This window comes from Toxorhynchites rutilus, chromosome 3 (genome assembly GCF_029784135.1).
Source record: "Toxorhynchites rutilus septentrionalis strain SRP chromosome 3, ASM2978413v1, whole genome shotgun sequence".
NCBI lineage: Eukaryota > Metazoa > Arthropoda > Insecta > Diptera > Culicidae > Toxorhynchites > Toxorhynchites rutilus.
The window spans coordinates 216,510,495-216,526,990 of NC_073746.1; the positions used below are offsets into that span (position 1 = coordinate 216,510,495).

The 16,496-nt window shown below is 37.5% G+C and overlaps 2 protein-coding genes across 2 annotated transcripts; one reads left to right on the top strand and one right to left on the bottom strand.

Moving 5' to 3' along the window:
- Positions 1-3,329: 3,329 nt before the first annotated feature.
- Positions 3,330-4,588, bottom strand: LOC129773929 (uncharacterized). The gene is made up of 2 exons (XM_055777597.1): positions 4,155-4,588; positions 3,330-3,767 (listed from the first exon to the last, which is right to left on the bottom strand). The coding sequence occupies exons 1-2, from the start codon at positions 4,575-4,577 to the stop codon at positions 3,330-3,332; spliced, it is 861 nt and encodes a 286-aa protein (XP_055633572.1). The 5' UTR covers positions 4,578-4,588.
- Positions 4,589-14,099: 9,511 nt separating this feature from the next.
- LOC129777528 (transcription termination factor 5, mitochondrial) lies at positions 14,100-15,962 on the top strand. Its single transcript, XM_055783840.1, has 4 exons — positions 14,100-14,242; positions 14,301-15,273; positions 15,338-15,562; positions 15,622-15,962. Exons 1-4 carry the CDS (start codon positions 14,131-14,133, stop codon positions 15,929-15,931), a joined length of 1,620 nt encoding a protein of 539 aa, XP_055639815.1. The 5' UTR covers positions 14,100-14,130; the 3' UTR covers positions 15,932-15,962.
- Positions 15,963-16,496: the final 534 nt, after the last annotated feature.

A 16,496-nucleotide genomic window follows, 5' to 3' on the forward strand; every position in this document is an offset into this window, starting at 1 on the left:
TGGAGATGATGCGCCGCAACGGTTTTGTGGGAGTATTAGTGTTTATGCGCTTTTGATAGGTGTAAATAAAGCAAGGCAATAAGAAATGTACTCTCAGGTGAGCCAATACGTGAAAATCATTCTGCGGTCATGTAGCTGCGGATACTCGAATTCCATCCAAATTGTCGAGAAATGCAATATTTTAGACGTTTGTGATCAACTTCTCTCTCCCTCTTGCTCAGGTAAACATCCCCACTTCCGTTTTCCACCATTCTGTCTTTATATACCGCATCTCTCATCCGCTTACTATCCAAACAGTTGTACCTTGTATCATAGACTCGTCTTGCATCCGTCTATAAAAATATAATAAGCCGAGAGCCGCTGAATGTGTTTTACTTCAAGTTCCTGCTGCGACTTGTCATTGCGAAAATCGCGCGGGTGAGCCGTCTAGTGTGTTTCCACGCTAAGACATACGCCTGGGACCGCACGTTCTGGGGCAAACTTGTACGCTTTATTTGTTCGGATTCCACGAATGAGATCGTTTCATTCGGTGTGGATGAGACGAAGGCGAGCCATCGGTAGGCCTTGTTGGATTATTGACAGACCAAGGATTTAACCACCAAGTGTAGAAAACACGGATTATTTCGTGATCCATCCGTAACAGACGGAACGCGAAACACGAGAAAACTCGTGAGCGGCCCTTAATTTGTTAAGGTGTCCGTCTTCATCGCACTTTCCCATATATATATATATATATATATATATATATATATATATATATATATATATATATATATATATATATATATATATATATATATATATATATATATTTTTTTTTTTTTTTTACAATTCTATGTTTTTAAAGGTAGAAAACCGATTACTCGAGTACTTACTATTCGTATATCTATTGTGTATTTACATTTCAACTTATTCTATTGTTTATAGCAAGGACCACCATTACTCACAAAGGAAAAAAGGAGGATACAAGGATATAGGGACCATCATAGCTTTAAGAAAAACATATATTTGGGATGTGTAATCAAGGTCTCACCAAGCCAACACATCTCTTACCGGGACATTGGGTTGTCTTCCTTTGGCCCGAAGGGAGTTTTCTAAATTCGATCTGGTGATAAGATATACCTCGCACGACCCAACAACGTGTTTGATGTCGTGGTGACCTTGGCCACAAGCATAGATATTGTTGCCGGCAAGATTAACACGTTGAGCCCAACAACGGTCCCTAGGGGCCGACGTTGAGCTTTTTGGTAAGAAAGCGGTGACTGACTGGGACTGACAGTTACAAAATAAAAAAATTAATATATATACGGTTTGTTTTCGGATGTTTTACAAAATGTGACTGCTTTCTAGTCGAATCTCTGACTGTTTTCTAGTTATACAATAATTATCTTTGGGAGCTGGGACCGACACTGATATTGTGCAAACGCCTTTGATGCGCGCTGAATGGAAAGCGTAGCAAGAAAAAATCGGGACTTAACGTGTTAATGAAGGGTAGCGCGTCTAACGAACAGTGATTGGACATGAACCGAGAGAAAGTGCGATTCAAGTCCAGACTTTTGAACCACGTTTTGAGGCTACCCTTAGGGATAATCGAGTGAAGCCACCGGCCTAATTCATCTTCGATCAATTTACGTTGCCAGTTAGCAATAGTATTTTTACGGACTAAAGAATAATATTCACTGAAGGCTATTTGACACTGATAAATGTCGCCTTCAATCGCACCCACCTCTACTAATGAGTCAGCCCTCTCATTACTCGGAATCAAGCAATGTGAAGGGACCCAGATAAAGATGATAACAATACTATGATACTGGATGAATCACCGGTCTCCAGTCTCATTGAACAGATAGCTTCGGTTTCATTGAACGGATAGCTTCGACAGAGCTGATACTATCTGTTACAATGTAATAGGCTTCAACAGATCTTGAGGCGGCGCTGTCCAGTGTATCGCTGCCAATTCATCAATATACACTGAGCAAGGATACTGAAGACTGTGGAAGTTGCTAATTCGTTGAACATTCCACATTCTGTGGACTCGTTCAAAGAGGACCCAACGGTAAAGTACATATTGCCACAATTGATATGCCGTTACTTTATTTCGAAGATCGTTGATAATCTGAAATTCCATGGATATCCTGTTTCATGGACAGATCAAATTACACAGAGGAATTGATGTAGACAGGAAAACAAACACGGTTGGGAATATACAAAGAAGTGAAAAATTTAGCTCGATCATGAGGAACCGAAGAGATAACAAATTGAAACGATCTTTTAATGGGAGTGCACCTGCCAATATACCGAGACTTATGATGTGTGTTGAGGGCATACATCCCTACGCAATACAGGGACAAATTCGCTTGAGTTTAATGAGATGTGTTTTGACAGCTGATTTAAAACAGCCATAATCCATCATTGTTCGATATAACATTATAAGATTTTTTGGGTGACTTCCCCACTCTGTGCCGGTAATTGTACGGAGAAAGTTTATTCTTTGTTGGCATTTTTGACTTACATACTTAATATGGGGCCTGCTCACGAACGCCACTCCACGGTGAAAACGAAATGAAATGTATATAAACTTGCATACAAATGATTTCGTTTTCACCGTGAAGTGACGTTTGTGAACAGGCTCATGGACTTCCCAAAAGTAATTGGAATCGGCACCTGTAGCACCAATGATATTGAATGACATGACATGAGTGATCGGGTTGTGTTGCTCCCGTGGTCGAGTGATTAGCGTCACACCTAACTTGCCGGAGGTTCGGGTTCGATCCCTGTTCAGGTCGGAGTAAATATCTTTTCGTTAAAGATATTTACTCCGACTTGCACTGTGGTCACGCGTATTCTAAAGCTAGCCATTCAAGGCGTGTTATTTGGCATAGAAATCTCAACTAAGTACTAATAAAAATGACACAAGTAACACTACGTTGAGACGGTTAAGTTCCTCTAGGAACGTTAGGAAGAAGAAAAGTGATCGGTGTACCCAAAAGTTAAAGCTTTGGTTTAGCAGATCAATGTTTCCTGCTCTGTTTTCTCCGTGGAGAACTCAATCCCTAGACCAATGGCCAAAGTCCAAAAATTGTTCAAAGTGTCTTGTAAATGTCATTGCAAAACTTTATAAATCGCGATTGGAAAGTTGGGAATGACGGTAAAAAAACAAAATAAAATAAAAGCGATAAAGGAGGGATAAAAGTGCAATTAAGATGTTCAATTTAAGTTTTTTTTTTCGAACTTTCCTTGATTAAATAAGGATTTATCCCACCGAATCCGACACCCCGCCCCGAACACGTTACAAACTGAGTAAAATCTTTAAACATCAATCTTTATTTTCACAAAAGTGGATTCTTTTTGTTGACGTGATGTCCCATAAGCACACTACCCTTTGCCGACGAACTATGGCATGGGAAACCGACTTCGATTTTTACAGAATTTCTATATAATGTACCCTGACTCGCTTCAAATAAAATGTCATTAATTGCTTTCTCTGCAAAATCTCTCTGCTGGGGATGTAATTGTAGAAGTTTTTCACCCCAAGCTTTGGCGATAGTGGGGATTTCTGTTTGGGCATTACTATTGGAGCGATAATCCAAATAAGCACAAGCTTTTTGCAACAGCTTATTTTGTCGAGCAATAGGATCGATATTCCTGGCCCTTTTGGGCACGGGTTCAGGAGGCGGCACTATCGATGAACGTGATGTTGAAGGTGTTGCTTGTATTTGGGAGCGCTTTTCATCTTCTTCATCGTTCATCTCTACATCGAATAGTATCTGGAAAAAAGAATATGAATGTTACACTTTGTTTTATAAAATGCATTTTTTCTTTGTTACGATATTCAGAGTAAATGCATAGAAATTATGAAACCGGCTAATTCAGGGTTCCTTATTATACAATACTGGCAATATTGGACACAAAACAAATTTATCATGGTTGATTCAGGGATGATGGTTTTTTGTAATACTCTACATTTAGAGCTCTTCTATAAAAAGATAATTTAAATAGATCGTAACCCAATACTACTGAGCATATCCCATAAATGTTAGCTTAATTCAAATGTTATCAATAGCTCTTTTCGTGTCGCTTTATAGCTACTACATATAAAAATGAGGGCAAATAGGAGTTACTAATAATTAATGTAATTAATCAGTTTTACTTACTTGTGAGTCCCAATGGTCAGCAGGTTGCTCAAGTATGTTTAGAAATTTCAATGCGTGAAAAACCCATGATGACGGTATATACACATTGTCGGTTGCAGCTCCTGATCTTTTCGACTCCTCGATTTTGTTCAATTCTTTTCTATAATTACTTCTTAGTGTATTGATTTTGCGTCTAACGTCAGATAGTGTCGCCCCAGGTTTACATTTTACGTAGATTGCTTGCAACTTTATGAGCGCGGCATTCCTTTTTATTTTATTTTTATAATTGGGATCTGTAGGATTCCACAATACATGTAGTTTTTCATAGGTTGTGATAAAAGATTTCAAAACAGCACCACCAATTTCATTACAATCACTCTCCGGAATCGACATATTGACTTCACCACTTTTCGAGATAATGTCATTCTGGTGGGGTAATGTCATTTTTAATGACCGTGCATGGGCCGCTTGAAGCAGGCAACAAGTGTTGCACCTTCGAGGAGATAGGGAGAATCATCATACATAAACAATTACACTGGTATGCTATAAAGGTTCTTGCATTAGTATTGCTGGATAAACATTGTCTGATTTTGTATGGGCAATATATGTATTATCTTTGTGATTTATTGGAGATCGGCGATATGTTTCTATACGATAGTGTTGTAAATCAGGTCAGATGCAAAATATGTGCATATGTGTTTTTCTAAAAATACTCAGCAATAGTTATGGCTTTTTTTAGTTCGTTTCATCATAATGTAAAAAAGAAAAACAAGTTTAAAGTAAAAAAAGCTGTAATTTTTTTTAATAAAGTCTGAACAAAATATCGCTGTTATCCTGAGTTTGATTTTCATTGTATTATGTGAGTAATTTTTTGTACGAAACAACAAATAAAAAAATGTTATACATTTGGTAGAACGCTTTAGAAAATAATTTTGAAAAAGAACAACACATTAGAGGAAGTAGAATGGGTTGCACAATAGATCAAACTAGCTGTTCATGTTCATGGGTCTTAAAGAATGAGGGATCTCAGAGAGGTAGATAATAGAGCAATTCCATTTAGGGAGAATGAATTGACACTTCCAACGAGGATGGATGTAAATCGAGCAAAGACAAACATGCTCTGATGAATACTGTTGAGTGTTTGAATATTTGTATTCCTAAATCGAAAGTCTTCTTGAGTGAAGCTTTCATTATCAATAAAGTTTTAAAGGTTGGCAGAGCGTAAGCGTTTTCATAATTCCGATGCAGGGATATAGAGTTTTGGTGGAAGAATGATTTGAAAATATTTGAAAATTTACTATTCGAACCTTTTCCATAACGTCATCGCTCTCGTATTGAAACACTTCTTTTACTTTTAGAAAATAACCACTTCCGTTTATTTACTTCGAAAAGGACTTCGCCTTTTAATAGCTAAAAACTCCACGAGACCGTTCGTGCGGAGTGTGTCTCTAGAACTAACTTAATATTAAACACGAAAGTCTTAAGATAACCTTTTACAATAATTGTGTAGAGTTCTTTCTTTCTTTAATTCGTTGGGAGGAGCCAAGTCATAGAGAAATATCCAATCAATCGAATGCCGTGTTCGATGTGATTGGGGTAAAGAATAAAAAATGCTTACTGCGCGTAAGCGCGCATATCGCATAGTGCATATCGATTTCATGGTAAATCGTAAAGTGTTACGACTTTGTAAACTGTCGCGTATTTCATCGGAACAGAACTAGGTCTGTTTTGGTTTAGGTTTATTGCCATCAACTCGCGCGGTATGATGTAAGAATGCATTCATATCGCTAGCGCATGTGGCTAGTTTTTATGGGTGGGAGAAAAGTAATTAACGAAGTTATGCAGTTATGCTTATGGGAATCGTAAACATTGAAGTGCTTGCGCATGAGTCATTCGTTAGAAAACAATTAACTGCTTATGGAAAAAATGGAATTTGGTATGGGATTTAGAATGAGTTTTGAAATGGATTAGGGATCGGGTTTGAAATGGGTTTGAAATCATGCTACAGAAAATAATAAAACGAACACCAGATACATTAGCTAAGATTTTCCAAGTAAAGTTGGCACGGGAAGTCATTCGTAGACCGAAGCTCGTCTTATGATGCCTTTATTTAGAAATCAGGATAAATATCCGTCATTTGTTATCTTTGTGAGATGAAGAGCAAAATTGGGTCGTTAGCCACCGGCAGTGGCGTAGTGCACGGGGGAAAATGTTACACATTTGGTAATTGTAATAAAAACGAAAAACGAGGGGCGGTCCTTACCGGGCGTCACCTACGACCATTATAATTATATTGTTACGAAAAAAATCTTTCAAAGCTTAGAATGAATGTCTCTCGTTAGTGATTCTCCTTCGTTCATTTTAGAGGCTTTACACATGAAAGTCCACGCATTGAAAGTCAGTGATTGGTGGTATGTAAGTACCCATTAAAGTCAGTGATTGGTGGTATTATTTTGTCAGGAATTTCACTATGGAAATGCTCATGTGAAAAAAAAATTGGGTGTTTTGTGCAACTTACCTCGAAGAGAGTCCGTAAAAGACATTGATAGGGAGATGTTCGGATTGTGTGTGTGAATTGAGGTGCAAATCGTTTAACGGATTTGTACTGTTACACTTGTAACGGAGGATGATGGTACTGGCATAATTAAGCTCTATTCACAATAGCGTTTTATAAGCCACACAGGTTTTTTGTTCCGGATGGGAAAAACGTTGCGGATTTTCATCTCCATCGTTCATCTCTACATCGAATAGTATCTGGAAAAAAAGAATATGAATTTTGCACTTTGTTTTATGAAATGTTACGATTTTCAACAACATCGGAAAAAATGATTGAAATGGCTCATGAATTTGGTGATCGATACCAATTTTTTAACATTCTCAGAGCAAATGTATAGAAATTATGAACCAGCTAATTCAGGGTCTCTTTATTATAACTTACTGGTATTACTGAATACAGAACAAAATCATCAAGGTTGATTCAGGAATGAGGGTGTTCTGTTATACTCTACTCGGCAAATCGAGTCCGATTAATTTACAACGATCCTCATAGCTTGGTAGATTTGAAGGATCATTCCAGGGCAAATACGAATTTTCGATGGATAGCCTGAATACTTTGGACTCCATTTTGGTAGTAGGGAGACCATTCTATGCACGCGTGTTCAAGAGATATTGAAACCGCGGACTAGAGCGAACTAGAGCACAATAGAGAACTTTGATACAATGAGGATCTTTGAACTGCTTAGTGACGTGAAAAATGAAACCTAGATGCCATTGTGATGATGTACGAGATATGATCGCGGAACGTTAGCTCAGAATCTAGGAAGACACCAAGGTTCTTGATAGTCATAACACGGTTTAAGGAGATATTGCGTATTCTTTACGAAAATGTAACAGGCGATCCTTTCAGCGTAAACGATATGACTGAACACTTTGCTTGATTTAAAACCATTCTATTTGTTTCGCACCATTCAGAGAAAATATCAAGTTGTTGCCGAAGCAATACCGCATCGTCGTCACTTTTGACTGTGTAGAACAATTTAAAATTGTATGTTTGTGACACTTTACGCAAATATTAATATCATTGAGATAAAGCAGGAACTGATGCGGAAAGAATGAAAACCTCAAACCTCTTGTGGCTGCAGGGTTTCATGCTGATTACGCGAGTTTGTCTTTGGAAAAAAGATTCCTTTCTAGAGCCACCAAATGTGGCTGCAGGTCAGCTAATTTGGACCGCTGTCCTCTCTGGAGCCACCAAATGTAATATTGGATTTTCAAGATCATGGAATACGCAGTTTTATAATGACACCAGAGATAAAGATGTGTTCCAAATTTCAGATAAATCAGTCAACAGGAAGGGGGTTAAATTTATAATAATGTGGTACAGCGCTACAGACAATGTTACAATGTCACAAATATACAAACGGGTCAAGCTAGATAAAACCGTTTAATAATTAAGTGCAAATCATAATTATATTACGTTTACCAAGAGAAAAATTGTTTTTTTTATGATTCGAATATCCGGAGGATTCGATTATCCGGAGTGTAAAAAAAAACAATACTCCGAATAATCGAGTCCGACCTGTACTTTTGTATCCTTCTAGGCGCCTTGCTCCAAACGACAGAACTATTAGAAAAAAAGCTACTCAACTCAATCAGGGGTGGCATTTCGCATTTCGAAACGAGTGATTTTTGTTCGTTTCGACCACTTTTGCCATTATGAATCTGGAAGCGAGCTTAAAAAGAGCGAAATGAACAAGACAGTAGTATAGTTTCGAGCAAAGTTTGACATTATGTAACATTGTGTTCGAGCATTTTTAACTCGAAACTAGAACAAATATCGCGACAAGAAATGGTTGATCGTCGTATGGGAAAATACTAGTGAAACGTTGATTTTTATATTGAACCTTACATCAAAGAAAATTTCAATTGCATTTCCTTTGGGTTTTGACGTCTATTTGTACAAGTATGTGAGTATAAATACAATACTTTTATTTCAGCACTATGGAATCACAAAAAAAAAATGTAATAAGCATCACATTTGCAGTACATTTGTTCATTTTCCGTAGGCCTTAGAATGGGTACTATCAATACACCGGGTATCTTGAATTAGTCGAATAAATATTGCGTTGTTTCATTAAACAATGTTGTATCCAATTCGATTCCTTTTTCGCATCAGCTTCTTTCCAGAAGTGGCATCATTTCATTGAACACTGATGAAACTGTTGGTTGAGCCATACCAAGTAAAAAGTTTTCTTCATCATTACATTAATTTGGTACGACTAGAAGCCAGAAGACTCAAAACGGCCGCTAATTTCGAAGCTGCAGAAGTAGCAGTGCTTCTGAGAGTTGTTTGGAACACGGTTGTATCCGAAATAGTTTTGAATGCTTCTCGACTAAGTCTGATATACTGGCGAAACCTTGAAACAAAAGAATAATTATTATCAATTATATCGGTAACGTATGTAAGACAAATTCATTCATTTTCACTTAGCGAAAGAGAGTCACTTTTGACGTGGGACTACGTCTAACCGGAATATATGGAGGGTAAAATGAAAACCTAAACACAAAACATGCAGGAAATAATGAAAGATTTCGAATGCTTATAGCTCGAACATTTCGTACTGGATAGGAGAGATATTTGCATCACTTGATAGGGAATATTTCTACGCATCTATCGCAACTAACAAAATGTTGTTTTTCATTAGATAAACAATTGAATAACTGTGAAATATTAGGCGTTATCTAAACGCCCTAACTGCATCGTTTTGATTGGCCCGATTTACGGTTTCCCTAACACAGCCATCAAAACCAAGCAGCCTTGGGGAAATCGGCATTGCAAATACATGAAAGTAGGGGGACTTTTGTTCTCATCGAAAAATGTTCCCTAACACAGACTTTAAAACCAAGCAGCGAAATCGGCATTGCAAACACACGAAAGAGCCTAGAGGCGAGTAAACTGAAAAGTTTAAACCCTCTTAAAGCCAAAAAGAAGAAAAAGAACACACGAAAGTAGGGGGAGCTTTTGTTCCCACCGAAATGTGTTCCCTAATAGAGATTTCTAAACCAAGGTGCCTGGAGAAATCGGTATTTCAAATTCATGCAAGTCGGGGGTATTTTTGTTCCGACTGGAATGTGTTTCCCTAACACAGACTTCAAATCCATGAAGCGTGGGGAAATCGGCATTGCGAATTCATACAAATCGGGAGTATTTTTGTTCCGATTGAAATGTGTTTCCCTAACACAGACTTCAAAACCGAGGTTTCTGGGGAAATCGGCTCTGCAAATAAGTGCAAACTGCGAATACTTTTGTCCTCGCTTGCCTTTGTGCAGAGTGGAATATGTCTGTCCTAACATGATCTTCTAAACTTAGGAACCTGGGAAAATCGTGCAGCCACTAGAAGCGAATGACATATATTTTACACATATATTTTGTTCTAGTCATCATACCAAACGTAAAAGGTCCGTCATTAAATTTACTTGTAACGAAGAACAATCAATCACAATAAATGAATTGACTTTACACGGCATTTGTTCATTTTTTTCACTCACAGAGCAAATATATTGAACTCAATTGAATTTGGAAACTGTTTCATTCAATCAAGAATTAAATCAATACAAACGAATGATTGCTAAGCTAAGGTAGTTCCACGTGAACCTTGCGGTTATATCATAGATATAACCCACTCATTTTTATTCCTCAAGTCTCGCCTCTGCGGAATAAGCGTGCTCTTTTCTTCCCTATCCCTGTCATCAAAAAACATTTCGCGATCTTTTCTTTCTAATCACAATTCTAATAAAATATCAAACTAAATTTGTTTTCCGGCATTGATATTTGCAATAGCCGTAAAGTTTGCTTTGTTTACAAATCCAAACATTTGACATTTCTCTTCGAGGCAAATTTTGCTCTAGTACACTGAAAATATTAGCTCGAAAAAGATACATAATACCCAGTTTCATATTTTTTCGAGCGGTTATAAGCCCCATGTGGACCGAGCAACGGAAAGTGCTACAAAAGTGCTGGAATTTTACTCCGCCTTTCCCCCCATAGGCAACGCTGCCTATAGTTCCAGCCATAATTGTACACGATTACTTGTACAGAGCGAAACGGCATCACTACAACGAGTCTTTTTCTCTTTTTCTTATGACAATGACAGTTTGTTCAAAACAATAAAACGGAGAATGGAAGGGATCGCGGATCAAGTTCCGAAGGTACGACAAGATTTGTTGTTTTTTATTCTCAATCATGAAGAATTTTGTTTTCTTTTCAGCTTTTCTGAACAACATTAACAGATTGGGAGACCTACACAATGCAGCGAGCGAAAGCCTACATAATGAAGCGAGCTCAGCAGCACCAAGCAGTTGTTCGACTTATTCCATGGATGGGCCCCCACGAATCGGATATTTTATTTTGAAGAAAAATGAATGAAAATACAACAGTTGCATCCTAAAACGGCAGTATTTATTTGTCGATGCTCGGAAAAATGATATGCATCCTGAGCATATCCGTGAAGTTATTCGTCGTCATAGTGATATGAAGAGAACCGTGCGGAGAGTGTTGCAGTGATGAAATTGTATGCAAACGTTCCGATGCTGCATCATATCGTCTCGTGATGTGCGGTTGCCATTTCAACGTATCCAACGATATGCTGATAGCGTGTTAGAACCAGAACAATTGAAGGTTATCAAAATTGATTCTAGGTCAATTGCTGCGAACATGAGTGAACACAAGCTTTTGACTGAAGTGGCGTGTTTCAACACAAAACGTAACCACCACCAGCATCGCTATGTGGATTTACAAACGGATCCTATATACTATGTCTTTCATCATGAAATAGTCACCGGGTATTGTTTATGGGAGTATAAATTTTCACCTCTTACCAATGATCGTTAGGTATGAGCATTGGTTCCCAGCAAACATTAAATCGTATAACTTTGCACATGATAAGTTACATATAATCTCGTATCAAATCACAATCGCATAAAATATCAATCAAAATATCGATCATATATATCTAAAATCGCATAAAATGCAAAAATACGATTGAGTGGTAACGTTGTCGTATCAAATCGCATATCAGTCCAATAAGTATCGCATATCGTTATATACGGCTTTATATGCGTACAAAATATGACATATACGTATATCACCTCCACTTTTGTGTGTATATGCTAGTTATCTGCATCATATATCATACAAATGTGTCTCGGTTGTATGTATATCGCCTCCAATTATAGCTATTCATACGACTTAATGTTTGCTGGGTTTCTATCGTTGTCGCATATTTAATCGATTTATGTATTGTTTCAGTATTGAAAATAGAAATGATTGCGATAGCATTTTGTCAGCCCATTCGCGCTAAATAATTGCTATCTGTGTAATAATATACTAAGATGTTTATATTATTGTGAAACTCGCAAAAATATTCCGAAAAAAGACGAGAGGTTTTTGTAAGTTAGGTGATTTTGTTATAGATAACGATTTATAATTGTCATATTTTTCATATTGCCCAGAAATAATTGATTTCTTCATTCGTCGCGACAGTACGCAAAATACCAAAGGATGTCACGGATTGATATAATGGAACTGATGAATTGTTATACTGTACGTTATTCCGGTAGGGAACGATCGGTAGACAATCAAAAAAAGTAATAACGAAATTAAATTTAAAAATAGCCGTGCATGTTATGCAATGAAATGTAATGTATTTGTACATATAATAAAATGAATCAATTCCATCCACTGTCTGTTTTTTACTTTCTATTTGACCCTACTTGAAAATAAATAAAGTTATAAAAATAGTCGAGCAGTTTCGCATTCGGTCGACATGGTGCCAGATTGGCATAGTGTTGGCCCGTATTTGGTTGTTAAACACGAAGGATAGGTCGACAAAATCATTGCAAAAGGTACGATGTCGGTATCGATGTCGACATTATTTTCTGGGACCAATTTGGCACAACAAAGTAGAGTGGGTACTAAAAACAATTCGATTCGAGTTTGAATTATCTCGAAACGAGTTAAGTGCGCTATACATACAGCGTCACCGTCACCGTCCCGGCAACTATTCTCTTGGACTTATTTTTCCGACGTCAAAGTTGCCGGTGATTGTATATGTGAATGCTACCATACGATTTCCATGGGAGAATAATTGATATTTCATTCCTTCACGTTGACTTCACGGTGACGGGACGGTGTATGTGTAGCGCACTTTACTCGTTTCGAAATGCGTAACGTACCCCCCCCCCACCCCAATGAGGTACATAACGAGGTGAAGCAGTAGGCGAAGTATACTTGTATTCGCATGCAAAATTTCGTGTCGTAATTATTTGCATTTTCTATAAAATGTATATGGAATAAACAAAACAATGTTCAAAATACTCACGTTTTCATTATGATTTGAGCCAAATTTCTCATGAAATCTTGCAACGGTTTGTTTTTTAACAGATGGTTATTGTATTGTTACTTTACTCCATTATTTATATGGTATAAAGGTCCAGAGAGCAGTCGTATTCTTAGGCCTCGGAAGCATTTACATTTTCGGTGAAATGCTGCTTAATTGAAGACTATTTTCCTACATCTCACACTTCGACACTGAGACCCATAGTAATAACTATATGGTACGTTAAAACCCAGCAAACATTAAATCGTATAACTTTGCACATGATAAGTTACATATAATCTCGTATCAAATCACAATCGCATAAAATATCAATCAAAATATCGATCATATATATCTAAAATCGCATAAAATGCAAAAATACGATTTTCCATGTCATCGATGGATTGAGTGGTAACGTTGTCGTATCAAATCGCATATCAGTCCAAAAAGCATCGCATATCGTTATATACGGCTTTATATGCGTACAAAATATGGCATATACGTATATCGCCTCCACTTTTGTGTGTATATGCTAGTTATCTGCATCATATATCATACAAATGTGTCTTGGTTGTATGTATATCGCCTCCAATTATAGCTATTCATACGACTTAATGTTTGCTGGGAACTTCGTTCGTTTCTATGGCCGTGGGGGAGTGGAAATGTTGTACTGAAATATCACTTTCATTCGTCTTTTTCAATGTAATTTCGCAAATATTCACTACACGCTGTCACATTATATTCATAATCAGCGAGAACATCAATAAAATGTATGTTTCTCATTGATAAAACACATACTGGAAATAACATTTTCACATGGATATGGTAGGCAATCGAATATAAACACGTGATTCGACTGACGTCACTATTTGAGAAATAGTTATGGCAGCGCATGCTATGTCGCTCGAAATATCACCATCTTTATTACCTTTTTTTCAGGACTTGCGTCCCCCCAGTTATCGTAGGAAAAAAGTACTATTCGAAACCAGCAGGGCATGTCTGCGACTTCAATGAACAAATAGTTTGGCATCCCTGATTCTATTGAATGATTTTGACATGTTTTTGTTTATCTTTTAAAGTTGTTGATGAATCGTATCGTGAAAAGACTGATTGCTCTGAACATGTATCGCTACAGATATTTTCTGGATAAACAGCGCCATTTACGCTATTTCTGTGCTGAGAAGAAATTTAAAAATCTTAATCAAGCGGCCAAATTCTATTCTCCTCTTTTGGGTAAATTTATAAGTATGTATGCCTGATAAAACATGGTCTAATAATCTATTCCTGCTAGGTGTGAAAGAATCCACAATGTACCAGCACCTCACAAAACACCAATTTTTAGCCGAATTGGATCCAGCTGGTGTACGTAAAAAGGTTGAATACTTGAGGTACCTCAACGCGAAAAATGAAGAAATAATTCAACACCCGGGTGTGCTGTATCCGCATTTGATAACGCTTGAAAATAGGACAGAAATCTTGCGAGAATGTGGATTCGTTGAATCGTTGAACATTGTAACTCTCTCAAAATATGTTAAGCTTGTCAAGCAACGTATTAAAACATTGAAAATGAACCACCTTATCCCTCTAGATTTGGACATGATAGCGCAGCTAACAAATCAATTTGATCCAAAAGTATCCCCTAGAATTGAACATAACGACGAAATCCTTCTGCAAGATTTGCGAGAAAAATTTCTCAATGAATTTCTTCGCAAAAGATTAGATCTGACGGAAGCGGAGTTCAAGAAACTGTGGAAGTCGTATGCAAATGTGAAACATAAAAGTTTCGGTCATACCCAACGCGTGATAGATATTCTCCAATACGACTATAAATTTGAAAGGGATAAAATTGTGTCAAATTTGTATTTGCTATATGCTGATCCGGAAAATTTACTGCGCTATCCAAAGGTAGTTCCTTCGATCGCTGGTATGGATATAGCAGATGTGATGTTGAGACAACCAAAAATATTGATGGTCCAATGCGATAACGTGAAGGAGGTTTTAGACTTGCTGAGTAAGAATAAAATCGACCACGCAGGTATTCTGAAATATTCCACAATACTTACCTTGTCGCCGAGTACTGTGTCTACTCGTTTGGAGGAGCTGCGGAAGGTTAGAGAATTTGACATTCTATTCGAACATCCGAAAATTTTAAAATTGATAGCTTATCAAAGAAAGGCAGCTATCCGCTTGGACTTTCTTCAACAAATGAAATTTCGTTGTGCTTCGCTGAATGTCCTCACAAGTCACTCCGAATGTTTTGAAAAGTAATATCGCGAATTGTTTTTAATTATTATCAATTTCCCTTAGTTATAATTTTATCCTTTTTAGATATGTCCGGGATGGTTATGACAGGATAAAAGGAAAAGACACCGCTCACTATCTTGGCATGGTATTCAAGAATCGAGAAAGTGAAGCTTTCAAACATCTTAAACGACATCCAAACTGGTTCCATGTTCCGATTGTACAGATGCAAGAAGTATTGCAACATGTACTGGACCACGGCTTTGATTTGGAAGATATATACGATAACGTTCAAATTCTTCTGTATCCTCTGTAAGTGGTACCGTTTTTTCTGCGTACAAACTTTTGTAGTGAAACAATTTCCTTTTTAGATCACGAGTGGATAGAAAATTGGATAAATTACTCGAGTCTAAAAATCTGGGAAAACCACACGAGCATTTGGGAATTGAACTGACGGCAACCACCCCGTCACAGATACTTTCCTTGTGCTTGTATATGATAGAGCTAGATTTTCACTTTACCGGCGATGGAGTGTGGCCAGAGCAAATCCAACAGAGTGACTCAGCCACATCCACGAGAATTGAGCTGCCGAAAAATTTGAATAAGGAGTACAAATACGGAAAACACCCAGCAACGAGTGCGAGTTCTGAAAAGATGAAGATTGTATATAATAATACATGATAATAGCATGGTCGAATTATTATTTTTGAATTATTGGTGTTTCATTTTCAATTTGTTAGACCTTTAAAACCATGCCAATCTCAAGCTAGCACCACATAATCCTTGATTAGTTTTCTGCGGTCCATGGCCCATATTATCTAAAAAGAGCCGATAAGAATTTTGCTCGTTAGCTCTATTTTGCTATTATAGGGCCCCAGTGATGTAGTGTGACCGGGTGACACACTGGGCGGGTAACTTGGGTGTCTCCCCTCCAACCAAATCTTGTTATCAAGTCTTTGTTTTCGTTCTCTAACGAGCTGTCCACGTGGACAGGAAAACCATGATTTAAGACACCCCCTTCCCCTCCGTGGACAAGCGTGGACATTCCTTATACCCCTCCCCCTGTTGCCCACGTGGGCATTCCTCTGGTTTTGAGGAAAAAATCAAGAAATTCAATTTTTTTTCGCTTAAATTTCATTTCAAGTTTGTTACTATTTTCTATTCCATATTTTTTTTTCCAAAATATATATTTTTATCAAGGCTCATATGGCGTTAGCCTGACGGGGCCGGGAGTTCAATATTTTGA

What these genes read in the sequence shown, in the direction of transcription:
- LOC129773929 (XM_055777597.1), bottom strand. Translation starts at nt 4,577, where the DNA reads ATGACATTACCCCACCAGAATGACATTATCTCGAAAAGTGGTGAAGTC. An exon ending in CTGACCATTGGGACTCACAA is followed by an intron (nt 3,768 to 4,154) that starts GTAAGTAAAACT and finishes TCTTTTTTCCAG; the next exon opens with ATACTATTCGATGTAGAGAT.
- LOC129777528 (XM_055783840.1), top strand. Translation starts at nt 14,131, where the DNA reads ATGTATCGCTACAGATATTTTCTGGATAAACAGCGCCATTTACGCTAT. An exon ending in CACTCCGAATGTTTTGAAAA is followed by an intron (nt 15,274 to 15,337) that starts GTAATATCGCGA and finishes TATCCTTTTTAG; the next exon opens with ATATGTCCGGGATGGTTATG. An exon ending in CAAATTCTTCTGTATCCTCT is followed by an intron (nt 15,563 to 15,621) that starts GTAAGTGGTACC and finishes TTTCCTTTTTAG; the next exon opens with ATCACGAGTGGATAGAAAAT.